General features: G+C 52.3%; 1 protein-coding gene across 1 annotated transcript in view; it reads right to left on the bottom strand.

Annotated features, from left to right (window-relative positions):
* The window catches only part of SLC6A6 (solute carrier family 6 member 6), an 85,185-nt gene extending 68,087 nt beyond the window's left edge, over positions 1-17,098 (bottom strand). Inside the window, exons 1-2 of the mRNA XM_025448913.3 lie at positions 16,789-17,098; positions 3,972-4,009 (exon numbers count right to left, since the gene is read on the bottom strand). Coding sequence (XP_025304698.2) covers positions 3,972-4,009; positions 16,789-17,081 — 331 coding nt within the window. The 5' untranslated portion in view covers positions 17,082-17,098. The remainder of the gene's footprint in view (positions 1-3,971; positions 4,010-16,788) is intronic.
* Between the last annotated feature and the right edge of the window lie 203 nt (positions 17,099-17,301).

Here is a 17,301-nt window from a genome sequence, read left to right as displayed (position 1 = left end):
TAAAGTTTTACTGGTATAAAATGACACCCGCTCATTTGCATTTTGTCTGTGACTGCATTCTGGGTATAAGTGCAGATGTGAGACCATCTGAGATCAGTGGAGGTAAAACCACAAGACCCTAAAACCAAAATATATCCTATCTAGCCCTTTAAAAAAATATCTGCTGACCCTGACTTAGAAGATCGAAGACCCAGAAAAACGCTAAGAAATCTGATTGGGAATGGGGGTGGGAAGCTGGCTCCCAAACACCGCCACACGGTGAGTTCAATTTTAAAAGGCAAAATGTAAATAATGCATATTCACCCACACATTTACAAATGCACTGTTAGGTGGTTATGTCTCCATGGCAGGAAAGGAGATGAATTTTATTTTCTTCTTTTGACTTTTCTGTGCTCTCCAACTTTTCCCTATTAAAACTACATTACTTCCGGGACACCTGGGTGGCTGGCTCAGTGGTTGAGTGACTGCCTTCAGCTCAGGGCGTGATCCTGGGGTCTTGGGATCGAGTCCTGAATCAGGATCCCCACAGGGAGCCTGCTTCTCCCTCTGCCTATGTCTCTGCCTCTCTCTCTGTGTCTATCATGAATAAATAAATAAAATCTTTTAAAAAATACATCACTTCCCAACACTAGAAGAAATGGTAATTATGTGGCCCAACAGAAGTGTTAGCTAATGCTACAGTGACAATCACACTTTGCAGTAGAAATGTATCAAATCAAAATGTTTTCACACCTTAAACCTAGAGACTGTTGCATGTCAAATTATCTCAATTTTTTTTAAATGTATCATTTTTATGATCAGGGCAGACAGACAGTAAATATCATTTTCTCACTGTCTTGGCTCCTCCAGGGAGCCAGTGAAGAGAGTGTCGCTGTCACTGGAGGGGTCACAGGTCTGCTGTATGAACACTCCCTCCCCTGAGTTTACAACCTGGAGGGATCTGGGAGGGGGCGGGGGAGCAGGCCCCTGCAGCTAAAATGACCACAGATACCCAAAAGGGTAGATCTGATTTCAGCAGAGGCAAATGAGGGGACTGAGCTAAGGGATCCTGCCAAGGGGGAGAAATTAGAACATGTACGGGGGTGCTCCATACTGATTTTGTTAGGCCTGTTGAGTGCTTCAGGGACAAAGGGACCCTTACCCCTGATACCATACATGCTTTCTAATCCTCCTGGGTGCTGCTATTGGTCCATCTTACAGGTGGGAAAGCCAAGGTTTTGAGTCCAGTGATTCTCCTCTCAAGGCCACAATGCTGGCATAGGACGGAGCCAGGGGTTCGAATCCAGAACTGCGTGATATTCCAGCTCCACGGACTTCCCACTGCCAGCAATCACAGTTTTGGCCAGTTCCTTAACAGCTCCAAGTCTGCAGAACAACCGTCAAACGCCCACCTCTCAATCACCTCCCTGCTGCGCGCCTTGAGGGGCTGTGAGTGTCTGTCATCTGGTTCCTCAGGTTCCTCAGACGGGAGCCTGGAGGCCTCTGTAAGAGGGCCACACACCTACACGCCTGGGAGTGCTCCCTAGAGACCACCGCCTTCCCTCCAAATCCTGCTGCCTGCCGTGTCACATGGCCCGGGAGCCCTTCCAGAAAGAATAAACCCAAAGGGCCATGTGGAGGAGGCGTCATACAGGCCTGAGAGCAAACCCACTTCTCAGCCTCTGCTGTGTCTCCTGTGAAATGGGCTCCCACCAACTGTGGGTGGATCAGCACACCTAGTAGGAGAGGCTTCTATCTGTTTATTGCCCGGAAAATCACCAGCCCAGCTGGGGGCTGGGAGCCTTGCACAAGACTCTTTATCTGGAAGCAGAACTCACTCAGTGCACTCCAGCTTTGCAGCAGCAGGCATCTCATTCCTGGTCTGCCCCAGGCTACTTATTAACGAGCACAAGGCCTTGGGAATGGGCTGGCCTAGGAGTCTGGTCCCAGCCTGGGGGGAGGAGAGAGCAGGGCTGGCACCAGGGTCAGAAGAGGTGGGGTTCAGATCCTTCCTACCTGGGTGACCTTGGGAGGAGGGAATTCACCTCCCCGTGCCTCAGTTTCCCCATCTGTACAATGGAGATACTATCAGTGTCTAACTTATAGGGCTATTTTGAGGACTGAGTCTCTAAAGTGCCTGGCGGTACCTGACACACAGTAAGCACTCAATAAATGTACCTGCCATTTTTACAAAAAGAACAGCAGCACCCACATCCTAAGACTCTTGTGGGCTAAAACGTGCTGCTGCTCTAGGTGCCATAACTAGCATGCTGTTAAAGAGTTTAATAAATGCTCATGATCACTCTTACTGACATTGGTGAGCAGTATGGTAATGACTCTGGAGGCTGACATGGACTAGGACATCTCCATGCCCACTCAGCAGCTAGCCAGGGAGGTGTCCTGAGCCACCAGGGATATGCCTGCCTGATGGCACAGCATAAAGAACAGGTCTCCATGGGGTCATGTGGCCTGGTGGGGGGGTTGTTGATGATTGGGTCAGGCCCACTATAGGCAGCAGAGGGCCAGGGTCTCAGGGCCTTTCTCCCAGTCCTGGCTTCTTAGGTGTCCCCACATCAGCCAAACTCCAAATCTGGACCAGTAAGAGCTGGGTCAAGGCACTACCTTCCCTCCTGGGAGAAATTTCTACCCAAGAAGCCAGGGTGGTTTGCACATTCTAGAGTAGAGTCTACTAGTGAGTCATGAAATCAACTTAAAGGGTCAGGACAATCCTTTTTTTTTTTTTGGACAATCATTTTTACAAAAGAGAACAGACTAGAACAGAGCCCTAAAGATGTTGAAGTTGCGGGTTTGTGAGACTGGTTTCACTTTCAAGTGTGTGTATGGGCGAACACACAGGGTATCCTGTCGTAAAATCTATTCCTTACTGAATGTCAGAACAAAAAAGACTTTCAAAGTAAAGATGTTTTAAACCAAGGTGAAGAAGTAATCTGCAGAAAACTCAGGTTCCTGCCCCATTTATAAAACACTGTGATCCTGAACCAATGGGGGGGGGGGTTAGCTTCTGTAAATATGAGACAGTCAGCAAAACGTCATTAACATTTGTAGATTAGATAACAAAATTGTGTCAATGTTAAATGTCCTGGGGTTGATAACTGCATGTGCTTATTTAAGAGAATGAATGGCCTTGCTCTTACGAAATACAGTCAAAGGATTAGGACTAAAGGGGCATCATGCCTGTAATTTACTCCCTAATGAGTCAGCAAAAAAAAAGTATTAATGTGACTATTTTGATAGCATACATACATATAGAGAGATGAAGCAAACGTAGCAAATGTTAGCAATGGGAAAATCTAAGTGAAAGGTATACAAGAGTTCACTGTATTCTCCATTCCACTTTTCTGAAGGTTTTCAATTTTTTAAAAAGAAAAAGTTTAGGGGCACCAGGGTGGCTTAGTCAGTTGAGCGTCCAACTCTTGGTTTCTGCTGGGGTCAGGATCTCATGGGTGGTGGGGAGGGGCTCTGCACTCAGCAGGGAGTCTGCTTGTAGGTTCTCTCCCTCTGCCCCCTCCCCCCTCACGCATGCTCACTCTCTCTCAAATGAACAGGTCTTTAAAAAAGAAATAAGTAAAAAGTTTAATAATGAGACAATTGGGACAGTAGCCCCAAGTCCTGATAGGAGCATCCTATCAGTACTGGGAGCCAAGCATCTCACCCTTTTATGTGTGTCTGACCCCAATCCTCAGAATTAACTCAAGAAGCCCCCTATCACTGCTCGGTGGCAAAGCCAGGATGGGGTCCAGGCCAGACTCCAAAATCAGTGCTCAGCATTTGTAGGGTTGCCTCCCCTGCACAGTCAGGCATAGGTGGCCAACCGGGGCCATAAACCCAACACCCAGAGGTGACACATGGACAAGGTCCCAAAGCCCTGGGCATTCTGCTTCCTCCTCCTCAAGCCTGAAGGAGACACTGAGATCCTGGGCACCCCACACTGGTGAGACGGCAACACCATGGGGAGGTCAAATGCCACTTACGTTTTGGAGGCTCCTCAGCAAAAGTTGTTGTTCTGGACCTAATACAACGAGAGGAAGCAAAGAAGAAAAGATCTGGTCAGGTTGTGACTGTATGCAGGGCTTGGGATCTTCTACGTGTGACTGTCCAACTCACACACACTGGGAGAGGACAAGTCAACACCCAGTGGGGCCAGGGCTGGGAAAACCAGGGTGCACAGGCGCCCATGCACACATGCATGCTCACACACACACATGCAGACACAGACCCACGAGTTCACATACAGGTGCACCCACGCACACACATCCACACTTGCTCACATACCCAGCTCCTCAAACTGTCAGCAGCGAGGACTGCTGGCAGCCTATGCCGGGGACTGCAAACATAAGCCACTGCCATTGCCCTAGCCTGCCCCAGAAGCCTGCACTCCCAGGGGCACCATACCAGCCTGGTCACAGGCCCAAGTCTGTGAATGACTGTGTCCCTGTAAGCAAAGGGACACATCAAGACAAGACAGAGGGGCTGAGGGAGGCCTGGGGGCCCCAGACTCTTGGAGAATATGATAATTCATCGACTGGTTAAAGGCTCCAGGAATCACAGTGCCAAGGAAATCTGTTGAACTTCGCTGAGTCAAGCAGTTGCCAAATGTCATTGACCCCAGAAGGCTTTTTTTTTTTTTTTTTTTTTTTTTTTTTTTTTTAAAGTAGAACACCTCCTGTTCTTTGGCACTCGGTTTGGGAAAAAATGCAAGTCGAGGAAGATCACCTCTGCCCCTCTCATTCCACCAGCAGAGCTTTGCTGGAAGGCTCCCCTGGTTTCCTAGAATATAAAAATGCAGAAAACCAGGAAATGGTTTCTTATCAAATAAGATCACACATTTCAATGAACAGGTAAATGGATTAACAGTGCAGGGAACGGAGTAGCTGTGGGAGGGCAGAAAGAGGCCTGTAGGGTAGACAAGTGTTTCCTCAATGTACCTGAGGCCCTTCCTTGGACTCAGACACATGGCCTCAGCAAGTCTACAGAGCTCCCTCCCCCCAAATTAGACAAGCTCATTACTACATTAGGGCCCCCACATTCAACGGGCTCCTATAGGTGCCCAGTGTTCAAGGCACTGTGGGGTAGCAATATTCAGTCAGTAATTTCTTAAGGGGCACCTGGCTGGCTCAGTCAGTAGAACATGTGACTCTTGGTCTCAGGGTGGTAAGTTTGAGCCCCATGCTGGGTGGAGAGATTACTTAAATATATATATATATTTTTTATAAGATTTTATTTATTCATGAGAGACATAGAGAGAGAGGCACAGACACAGGCAGAGGGAAAAGCAGGCTCCATTCCATGCAGGGAGCCCAATGTGGGACTCAACCCCGGGTCCCCAGGACCCTCCAGGAGGGTGGCCAAAGGTGGCACCAAACCACTGAGCCACCTGGGCTGCCCCAAAATAAAATATATATATATATATATATTTAAAATTTATTGAGCCCCTACGATGTGCCAGGCACTGCTTCAGGTACTAGAACACAGCTGAGGTCCCTGCTCTACAACCCCACAACCCCACGGTAATGGCCAACATGTGACACAGATACCACAGAGGATTCATTTTCTGGGTGGACACATGGCATTGTAAAGGCTGGGGTGGGTTAGTAATGCCTGCAACAGGTGTAGGTGCTGTGGCAACGTGTAACTTGCTATCCTGGACTATACCATGGGAAGAGGGACAAAGAAAAAGATGAAGGTGGCATGTTTAATGCACAATTATAAGCATAATGTTAAGGGAACCAGGAAAAGGAGTATAATTCTATCTGGCCTGAGATCTAAGCAGTTGTGTGAGGGCAACCCAGCTCAAAGAGGAGGACAAGAATGGCACTAAGTCCCTGTGGATATAGCCTGCTGGCACCCATGCCACTTCTTCTGGGGGCAGCCTCACATCTCTTCCACCTGGAGACACATGCTTACCCACTCTCAGCCCATGGGGTCCTGGGTGGGCATGTGAGCCAGGCCTAGCCAACCAGAGGGGCTGTGACAATTGGCTCAAGGATAAGCACCTGACCAAGGCTGGACAATGAGAGGGAATGACAGGGGCTTGTGCAAAAAATATTGGAAAAAAAAAAGGCTCTTTCTAGACTGAGATGATTCTGCTGGGAGGGGAAGCATCCTATGCAGCTGAGAGTACCCCAAGGAAGATAAAACCAACACAGGAGCCCAGAAATGGAGAGAAAGAAACGGAGTCCCAATGACATAGCTCAGCACCTGGATCCAGCCATGCCTGAAGTATGCTGAAGTTCGGGATTTTCAGTTAAGAATCCGTAAATGTTTTTTTCCTTCTTTCTTCCCCTCCCTCTCTCCTTCTTTCCCTCCTTTCTTTTTTTAAAAAATAGTTTGAACAGGGGGATCCCTGGGTGGCTTGGCGGTTGGCGCCTGCCTTTGGCCCAGGGGATGATCCTGGAGACCCGGGATCGGGTCCCACATTGGGCTCCCTTCAGGGAGCCTGCTTCTCCCTCTCTCTGTGTCTCTCATGAACAGATAAATAAAATCTTTATAAATAAATAAATAAATAAATAAATAAATAAATAAATAAATAAATATAGTTTGAACTGATTTTTGCCACTTGCAACTCTAAGAATCCAGACCTATGCCTTGCCTCAGGTATGTTGTATAACTTTATGCATGCCCCTTTACCTGATGTTTAGGCCATCAGAAAACTGGGGAATAGAATGACCCCCTGCAGCCCTGGTACTCTCAGCCCTTAGCAAAGATTGGGACTGACCCTCCCTGATGACCTCTGGGCATTTGGCCGGAGATGGAGAAATCAGCCCTTCTCAAAGTTAAGCCTGGAGGGCTTCTTAAAACTTGGTAGGACCCACTCCCAGGGCCTGAGTCAGCAGGTCTGGAGTGGGGCCCTGATTCTACATTCTAACAAGCTCCCAGGTGATGACCAGACCGCACATCCTGCGACCACAAGTCGAGAACCTAGATTCTAAATCTGTTCTACTCTTCCTGGGTGCTTGGGGCAGATGCCTGGTGCAAAAATAAAGCCCCAGCCAAGCACATCTCAGCAACCCTTGTCTTCAAGCAGATCCCCAGTTGCAAGGATGAACCTGTACTTGAACAACTAATGCACCAGCTCCCAGCTTCCACATATCCCACTGCCAATGTTTCCAGCTGGCCCTCCACCCTGGGATTCATCTAAAAAATGAGGTCGTAAGAGTGACAAGGCCCCACGCTGGTCTTCTAGGAGCTGTGAGCATCCCCCAACGGCTCCCCACACCAGGCGGCTGCCAGCAGCAAGTCCCACTTCAGACCTGATCCTGACACACTGCCTCAGGCTGCCCTGCTGTCAGCACCGCCTGGCTGGCCCTGGGCTCTCCCTGATTTACATCCGACTTGGCTGCCTTGAAATGCCTCCTGTGGCTTTTGGACCGTGGACACTGTTCAGTAGAAAACGGCTTCCCCACCAGCATCCTTTCCAAAGTGGCGCTGGCCCAGAGGGCCTGGCCTGGCCTGGCTCAGCCGCCTCCCAGCTGTGTGGCCTCAGGCAAGTTACGTGAGGTCTCTGGGGCTTCAGCTTTCGACATGCAAAATAGGAATAATGGTATCTCTTGTGATGGCCAGGGAGATGATGCTTTCCAGGCACCCAAGGGCTGTGATTTACCTCTTTTACTCAGAGTGTGGTTCCCAGACCAGCAGCATTGACAGAGCTTAGGGGGTGGTTAAAAATGCAGGATCTCAGAGCCCCGTTCAGTTCTCTCGCCTAGAAAAAGGCATCTGAACAAGCTCTCAGGTGACGTCTTGGGCTTAAGTCTGAGGAGCACTGGTATGTCATCATCATTGCTGTTGTTACCATATCCCAGGACCGAGCCAAGATGTGGCAACGACCCCTGAGCCTGGGAGAACTGCAAGCAGGGGTCAGAGGTAACTGAAAGGTTGGAGAGGGAAGGAAACCTCTCCTGTGCCTCTCAGCCTCCCAACTACCGAGGAGCCTCTCCACGGCTCAGGGGAGGCTGGCTGCATCCTGCAAAGAGACTTAGCAAACGGGTACTGATCACTGGACTTCACTCACAGGCTCAGCCAAGGTAACAAGATATACTGAAAACATTCCAGGTCTCAGATTTAGGGCTTCACTTTCGGGCAGGCAGTGTGGCTGCCTCTGATCCTCCCGCAGAAGGCTGAATCTTTAGCATTTCAAGGAGGCAAATTATCCTCTCTGCCTGGAGTCGTCCCCCCCCCCCCCCCCCCCCCCCCCCCGCCCCCAACTCACAGCAGCTTGACCACAGAGGGGCTGTGGGGGAAGGTGGGAAAGGTGGGGAAGGTGGGGGCCTGCTGTGGGGGTGCACTGCGAGCCCTACCTGGAGCCCTACCTGGAGTGGGGTGGGGGTTGCCTGGAGTTCCCCACTCCAGCCTGGAACTGCCCTGGTGAAAGCACTAAGGATTCCCACAGGAGGGTTATAAACATAAAGCCCGCCTCCATGAATCTGTCTCCTGTGCTGCGGCCAGCCCTGGTGAATGAACAGAGCAGAATGCTTCCACCTGCTAGAGATCCACTGTCAAGACGTTTCCATGCCTCCAGAGCCAGACCAGACCTAACTGAGGAAGCAGCCAGTTGGAGGCGGGAGGCACTGGGCATCATGCTGGAGAGCCCAAGGGGGACTGCCAAGTGGAATGGAAGGAAGTTCAGGGACACCGGACAATGACCAGATGCAGATACAAAAAACAAACAAACAAACAAAAATCCAGGGATGCCTGGGTGGCTCAGTGGTTGAGCATCTGCCTTCAGCTCAGGGTGTGATCCCAGAGTCCCCACATCGGGCTCCCTATAGGGAGCCTGCTTCTCCCTCTGCCTGTGTCTCTGCCTCTCTCTGTGCCTTTCATGAATAAATAAACAAAATCTTAAAAAAAAAATCCACATTGAAAAATACTGGCTTGAAGTATAAAACTCCATGTGGACAACACATGCCTGTCGTCCAGAGCTGTCCCTGGGAGACCATTTTGCAGCAACTGGTAGTGTTTTTTCGGGCCTGGGACTTGATCTTGCATCCAAACCCTCGTGCCCCATGCTGCTGCAATAATTCATTAAACTATTTCATGGTCAGCTCCATGAGGGTATTGGTCTGTCTGATTTTCCTGTCACATCCCTGGGGCCTAGAACCAAGACATACGGATGATGATGGATGAATAAAATTTCCAAGCCCAGACCCACTCAGATGTTTAAACTATAGGCTCTCATTTTAGAGCAGACGGAATCAGACAGCCTTTTGGGTGTGTGCTGAGCACCTACTGTGTGCCAGGCCCTATGCCGGACACTGGAGCCTCTATCCCTCCCCTGATGTGATCTCAACCAGGTGAAGAGATAAAAGGGAAGATCACAAAGATGTGAACTCTGCCCTACAGAGGCTCTGAGCAAGGTGAGATAATGTACACTTTGTCTCATCTGATCCTTTTTGAGTGCTTACTATGTGCCAGGCACAGTCACAGGGCTGAAGGAAAGCCTCATGAGTGGGCAACTTCAAGATGGCCCTGAAAGAGGGGAAAGAAGAAGAGAAGGGAGAGGAGCACCTGGCTGGCTCAGTCCGTAGAGCATGCAACTCTTGATCTCAAAGTTGTGAGTTCGAGCCCCACGTTGCCATGGAGCCTGCTTTAAAAAAAGAAGACGACAAAGGGAGGAAGGGCCTGAAATCATGGTCCCGTCTTCAGTGAAGCCTAGGCAGCCATCACCCCAGGGGCCGGTCGGCAATGGGGCACGAGGGCAGAGCCCTCGGGACTGCCCCCTTCTGGTGCCCTGCACTCCTGGAGCAGGACTCCGCTGAAATCCACTACACGCGTCCACCGCTCACCCACCCCCCAGGGAACAGGCAACCTGGCATGGGTTAGACTTTCTGCTGGAAAGGGCCGGTGGACCATGGCAGGGAGTGGCTTAGCACTTAGGAGCTGTGGGGAAGGGCAGGTCTCTCGGAACGCCCACCCTAGGGACCCCTCAGAGATGTGGCCCAAGCTTCTGCTTAATGGGGAGGCTAGGGAGGACCCAAGCCAGCAAAACCAGAACTCAGCTCTCCTGCCCTCCAGCCCTCTTGCAATTGCCTTGATTCTATTCCGCACCGTCGCCAGGAGCCAGAGGGGCCCGCAGGAGCCAGCGGTCCTGCCTTCCAGGAACCCCCACCCCGGCTTCTGCAGGGGTCTCCCGAGCAGCCGAACCCCAAGGGATCTTTTGGATGGGTGCATCTTTGTCCTCTCACTCCCCCTTCCCATCAGCTGGGATAAAATTTGGATCTGAATTGTGAACGTGATCATCAGGAGTTTGAGACAGAGGCTAAAACAGTGCCTTGGCATTTACCTGTTCAACAGAATCCCCGAGCGGAGGGTGAGTGGGGGAAGAACCGCAAGCTTGTGAACAATGGCCCCTTGATAGCTTATCGGCCTCGCTGGGACCTCGGTCTCTGATCCAGAAAGTGGACGGGCGGGAAGGCTTAACTCAAAGCTCCCGAAGTCTCCTCGCTCCCCGGCCAATGGACCACTCTCCCTCAGATCTTCCCCACGTTTTGCTGCCTGGACCACTGCCTGCCCTTGGCATAAGCCTCCTGGAATTGTTCATTAACCTCTTCCTGATAGAGATCTTCTCCCCTTCCGTGAGACTGAGCCACTTGAGCTCCAGGGCCGGTTTTTTTTTTACCGTCCCTCCCCTCCCAGCCTTGGCGCCCTGCCTGACACCCAGTAGGTGCTCAGGAAGCCTCTGCAGCGCCACCAGTGGGATCAGGACGGGCTCCGGTTCTACGTCGACCTCCCGTTTCCCACCGGTGTGAGCCTCAGCAGGGCACTTTGCTGAGGCTGCGTGAACTCATCCAGAAGATGGGGGTACAAACCCCAAGTCAGGCACACGGCTTATAAGCAGGAAGGGAGATAAGGCATCTCAGGTGCTCGATAAACATCAGCTCCTTCCCATCTCAGAATGCCGAATGGCCCCGGCCTGCTTCGTGGCCCACCTTCAGGGGAAGTTCAAAGTCGCCGGCTGGGAGCTTTGCATTCCCTGAGCTGGCGGCGCTGGCGGTGATTAAGGCAGGCCACACTAGGTCAGCGAGTCCCAAATGCAGACTCAGGATGGCCTGGGAGAGCCGTGTGTTCTGAGGAGGGGTGGCTCCACAATGGTCCGTTGTTTGAAGGCTGAGTGGCGGGACCAAGAACGGGATGATGCCATTTTCAATGACACCGAAACGAAACTCCAGCTAGCTTGCTGGACACATCCTCCTAAGTAGCCCCAGGTCAAAGAGGAAATCAAAACTGAAATGAATACTGATCTAGAAAGTAATAAAAGGGAAAATAAATGTCCACAGAGACAGCCGAGGGATACGGGTAAAGCTGTATGCAGAGGAAAATGTATATATAATCTTATGGGTCTTTATTGTCATTAAAGAAAGAGACAGACAAATTGACATACAGAGGAGGAGAGTGCACTTTTTTTTAATGATCTTTATGGATCACTTTTAGTTTATACAGTTTTGTATTGCTTGAGGTGTATTATTTTTGTAACTAAAACAATTCTTTGATAATTTCTCATAAAGTTAACGTCTACCGGGTGCCTGGTGGCTCAGTTGGTTAAGCATCTGCCTTTGGCTCAGGTCATGATCCCAGGCTCCCTGCTCAGCGGGGAGCCTGCTTCTCCCTCAACCTCCCCTTCCCCCAAATAAAATCTTTTTTTAAACAATTTTATGTTTGATTTTTAAAAGATTTTATTTATTTATTTATTTATTCATGAGAGACACAGAGAGAGAGAGAGGCAGACACAGGTAGAGGGAGAAGCAGGCTCCCTGTGAGGAGCCCGATGCAGGACTCGATCCCAGGACCCCAAGATCATGTCTTTAGCCAGAGGCAGACGCTCAACCACTGAGCCACCCAGGTGCCCTAAATAAATAAAATCTTAAAAAAAAAAATTGACAGCTATCTACCCTAGGACCCAGCAGTCCCAGTCTGAGAGAAATGGACAATAATAAGCCCACTAAAAGACTTGCACAGGAATGTTCATACCAGCTTTATTCATCAACACTCCAAACTGGAAACACCCCAACGTCCATCAACAGGCGAATGGATAAAGATGGGTAAATCCATACAATGGAATACTATTCAGCAATAAAAGGAATCACCTCCTGATACACTCCATAGCATGGATGGATCTCAAAAACATCAAGTGGAAAGAAGCCAGACACAAAAGAGCATAGACTAGACAAGTCCATTTATATGAAGTTTTAGGCTTGGCAAAACTAATTTATGGTGACAAAAATCAGAAACTTGTCACTTATGGGAGGGGAAGGGCATGAGACAACTAATTTTCTAGGGGAGCTGGAAATATCCTCTATCTTAATCCGAATGGTAGTTACACAGATGTACAAATCTGTCAAAATTCATCAAACTGAAACAGAATCTTTGCATTTCACTGCATGTAAATCGTATCTCCATTTAAAAATATTCTTTTTAGGGGCACCTGGGTGGCTCAGTGGTTGAGCGTCTACCTTCAGCTCAAGGCATCATCCCAGGGTCCTGGGATCGAGTTCTGCATCAGGCTCCCTGCAGGTAGCCTGCTTCTCCCTCTGCCTGTGTCTCTGCCTCTCTCTCTCTGTCTCTCAGGAATAAATAAATAAAATCTGGGCAGCCCGGGTGGCTCAGCGGTTTAGCGCCGCCTTCAGCCCAGGGTGTCATCCTGGAGACCCAAGATCAAGTCCCACATCAGGTTCCCTGCATGGAGCCTGCTTCTCTCTCTGCCTGTGTCTCTGTTTCTGTCTCTGTCTCTCTCTGTGTGTGTGTCTCTCATAAATAAATAAAATCTTTAAAAAAAATAAAAAATAAATAAATAAAATCTTTTTTTTTAATCACATGATGAAATTTAAAATACAGATTCCAGGCTCCACCCCATGGGGGATTGATTCAGTGTGTCCATGCTGGACCTGGGGACCTGAATTTGTAAAAAGTAACTCAGGTCATTCTATGCCTGATTAGAGTTACTGCTGCCCAACCCCTGTCCCCTATACTCCCCTTCCCTTTTATTGTTTTGGGTGATTTGCTGTTTGTACATTGGTTTTTATAAGGGAGTTGGTTGACTCAGAGCTTTAGAAACCATTTTATTGCAATTCCCAGCAACTTCCATTCCCTCTGGCTTCTCTTGGCCACCCATAACCTGCCCCTCAGCTCAGGTTTCCAAATGAAACCTCTGACCAGGTGAGGTTAGAGGGGAAACCCCAAAGCCCCTGTCCAGGGCAGACATAATTCACCCTAAAGACTCCTGGGCTTCATGCTCCCAGGGAGCTCAGAGCCAGTAAGTTAATGGCCTGTGTACCTATTAAACAGCATGTCTGGGCCTTTACCCTGTGTTTACAAAAAGAGCTCCAGGCAAGATTCAGTGGCATGGAAAATGCTTTGTGCCCTGACCAGCAGTGGCCTGGCCACCTTCGGTTTCCTGGACCCCAGCCTAGTACCTTGCCCACCATCGGGGGTCTTCTGGGCTCCTAGGTTTAACTGGCGTCTCCCACTGCTGCCCCCAAACCCAGTCTGATGCTGTTTCTATCACTGCTGCCCTCCGAATAAAGCTCAAGCCGGTTTACCCAATGCCTAGGCCCTCCTACCACCCGGCTCCTGTTTTCTCCAGCAGGAACCCTGCAAGACTTTATCTACAAACAACCTTGGCTATTTCATGTCACTGTGCCTTTGCACCTGCTATACCCCCTGCCCAGAATGCCAGCCCATACTGTTCCTCCAGTCACAGAAGATGCCAGCTTTGACATCGCCTCCTCTAAGAAGCTGAAGTGCCTACAACCCTGCCATCGGTGCACACTCAGTCACCCGAGTCCTCACGGCACGCCTTGGAGGGCATGGTCACTGTCCTATCTCCCTCTGCACTTTGAGCACCTCGAAAGCCAATACTCTATCCCCAGTTCAGTGCCAGGCCAGAACTGACCTTAAGCAAGGTTTATTAAACAGCTAGATGAGGCATATTTAAAAAGACCTCACTTTCACATTTGAAGGCCACCCTGGGCATTTCCACAGTTCCTCCCCAGAACCCATAAATTCAAACCAACACCTGTGCCAAGTTGGCCAACACAGAGGAGTGAGATGGAGCCCCAAAGAATCTGACGCTTGCTTATGACCTCCTGCACCTGCCAAGGTGACCCTGGGCTTCCAAAGCCAGCCCTCCTCCTGCCCAGACCCCCTCCAGCTGAGGCTAAGCTAGATTCTGGGCCCTCCTTGTAATTTATTTGTCAGCTCTTTCCTATATACAGGAACGTGTTCAATGTCTCACAAGCATCTAATCATTTTGGGACCTTTGGAAGGACTTTCAGTGAAGTACGGCTCCCAAGTCCTCTGACAGGTTGACAGTCAAACCCCCAAAGTGAGGTGTTAAAAAAATACCACCCCCAGAGCCCAAACTCCCTCCTGGGGACCGACACTTGTGTAGGAAGAGTGGCAGGGCTCCCCCAGAAGGCACATGGAAGGGAAAATGAATAATGAGGGGCAGAACCGAGGTGTCAGTGGGTCCCAGGCACTCATCCTCCAACCCTGAGGATGGGAGGGGGTCTCTGTCCCTCATTTTCCCCAGGTTTCGACTGAGGTCCAAGTTCAAATCCTCAGCACATCATTGACTAAAGGTCCATGGGGCCCAAACACACAGCTGGCCAAAAGAAGACCTTTGAGGCCCGCTCCTGCCACTGCCCAATCAAGGCAAAGTCCCCTAGGCAGCTCTCAGTTTGCCCATCTCTAAAATGGGCACTTCCCACTCAGGCCTCCTGACTCTGCAAAGCTGCTGTGACCCCATCGCTGCAGGTGGAGAGGGGAGGAACCGGGCAGAGGAGACCCACTGCAGCTGCATCCTGGGCCAGCATGACGGTATCCCCAAAGGACAAAAGCTCAGGAGTGCACCTTGGCCCTGCCATATACCAGTGACCTGGGACCTCGTGACACTCTCTAATCGGCAGCTACGAAGCCGAGCCCGGCTTTACAGCTTACCACAGGCTTATTCATCCTCATCTCCCTCAATCCCCTCAAGGACACAGTGAGGCCGGCACTGGCGTCCTTGCTGCCCAGACAGCCAAGCTGAGGTCCCAAGAGGCCAAGAGAATCACCCAAGGTCACCTACTGAGTAACTGAGGCACGGTAACTGATCTGAGCTCTCTGGGGACACGCTCCTACCTTTTGGTCCCCGCTGACCCCATAACCAGTCTACTTCACCCATTCTACAGATGAGGAAACTGAGCCCAACCCCCTCCAAAAGCTGCACAGGGTCAACGAGGGGCTGAGCCAGGCCTAGGACCTCTGGTTATTCTGCCAATCCCACCCCGTGGCGGGTTCTGAGCCAGGGCGCTCCGGCACGGACATCCCTCTAATCCCCCTACACCATCCTGATTAAATTCCTTCCCCTACTCCACCCCCACACCTTCTCATGCCCACCCCACACTCTCAGGATGACTCCCTGGTCGAGAGTGAGGCAGGCGGTTGCTAAGCAGTCACCCGCTCTTTCTCACAAAAATAAACTCCTTCTGGCTGGGAGACTCTGGATGAGCTCCCCTCCCTTCTAGCCAAGAAAAAAAAATTAAAAAGAAATTTTAAAAAGATCTCCTCCATGACATTTATTTGAATGCCAGCAGTGCCAAAGCGTGGGCCAATTTACCAAAGTCCAAATGGAGCCAGCCACGCGCCGCTAAACCTCAGCCCAAAGACCCTCCGTTCAAGTGTCGGGGCAGTTACTGAGCTGATTTATTTCTCCAGGCAGGAAATGGGGGCCCGGGCTACCTCCCAAGGCTTTGAGGCTGGTCCTAGGGGACGCCAGAATCTGGCAGGGGCCAGGCAGTGACCAAAATAGCCAGGCTGGTGGCCCTGCCCGGCACACACCTCCCTCTGAATGTGGGGGGCTGGGGGTGGCCCACAGGTCCCCCCCTTCCAGTTCAGGCTGAAGCTCTGGGGCCGCTGGAGAAGGTCCCTGAGATTCTCTGTCTGGCTTCCCTGGTGGGAGGGGGACGAGAACCTCTTGCTCAAAAGAGGAACCCTGCAAAGGAAGGAGAAAAGGCAAGAGGAGGATGTGTCCCTGCCTGCTGCCCACTTGGCCCCCAGCTATCCCTCGGGGCCTGTGTCCTGCCACTCAAGGCGGCTGGACGTTGGCACTGCCACCTGCACGCCACACACGGGCAGCTCCCTTGGAGCCTTGCCCCCTGTCACCCCTCTCGACTCAGTGCCTGCCCTGGAGAATCAGCTCTGGCTGTCTGGCCCTCTAGGCACCAGGGACACTCCCTCAGGTGCCGCGGAGGACACACAAGCGCCTGCAACCAGGAGCCCAGAGACACGGCCACAGTCTGGGACACACACGTGCACTGCCAGGTACCCGGAGACACGGCCACATACAGACAGGTTCGCAGCAGACACACGCCGGGACACGCGAGCGCACACACCCTAGGGCACACGGCCACGGCCGCACTCAGGTATCGCAGACACCCCAGGACAGACACACAGACACGCGCGCCCCGGGACGCGGCGTACAGAGGCATACACTGGGGCGCCCAGGGCACGCTGCTGGAGAGCTGCAGAAACAGCCCCCTCGGCCACACAGACACACGCGGGGACACGGAGATACGTGCAGGCACCCGGCGAGACACAGGCGCCGACACGCACACGCACACGCACACGCACACCTGCCGCCTGCACGGGAAGCCCGAGCCCTTTCGCCGCGCAAACAATAAGAGCCGCGCGGCGGGGCTGAGCCGGCGGCCCCCGTCCCTCCCCCGGCGGCGAGAGGGCGCCTGCACGGGGGCTCCCGGGGGGGGGCCGGGGCTGCCCGGGGCGCGGGGCGCGGGAGGGGCCCCGTCCCTCGGGTACCTGGGGCGGCCGCGGCGCCGCGCTCGGCTGCGCTCGGCTGCGCTCGGTTCCGCCGGCCGGGGCTGCCCTCCCGCTCGCTCTCGGGCCGGCGGGCTCCGCGCTCGTCGCTCGTCCGCGTGGCCGGGGCTCGGCGCTCGGGGCTCGCGGCGCTCGGGGCTCGGAGCCGGGGAGCCAGCGGGGCTGCGGCGGGGCCCGGGGGTCGGCGCTGGCGGCGGCGCGGAGGAAGCGGTAACGTGTACGCGGCTCCTTCCTGACCTCGCGTGTCTGTTGTCTGAGCGGGCTGCTCTCAGCATCACCCATCCTGCTGGGTGGAAAAATACCAGCTCGGCCGGGCCGGGGGCGGGGCGGGGCGGGCCGGGGGCGGGGCCGAGCGCCCAGCCCCGCCCCGCACGCGGACACACACACACACACACACACGCGCGCGCGCGCGCACGCACGCGCACACCACACGCGCGCGCGCACCGGCTCGGACAAAGGGCCCGGGCCCGCCGAGGCGCGCACACCCTCGTGCTG

The sequence above is a fragment of the Canis lupus genome, chromosome 20 (genome assembly GCF_003254725.2).
Source record: "Canis lupus dingo isolate Sandy chromosome 20, ASM325472v2, whole genome shotgun sequence".
In the NCBI taxonomy this organism is placed as follows: Eukaryota; Metazoa; Chordata; class Mammalia; order Carnivora; family Canidae; genus Canis; species Canis lupus.
The sequence above is the reverse complement of the archived record's forward strand: the minus strand, read 5'-3'. Positions and strand labels throughout refer to the sequence as shown.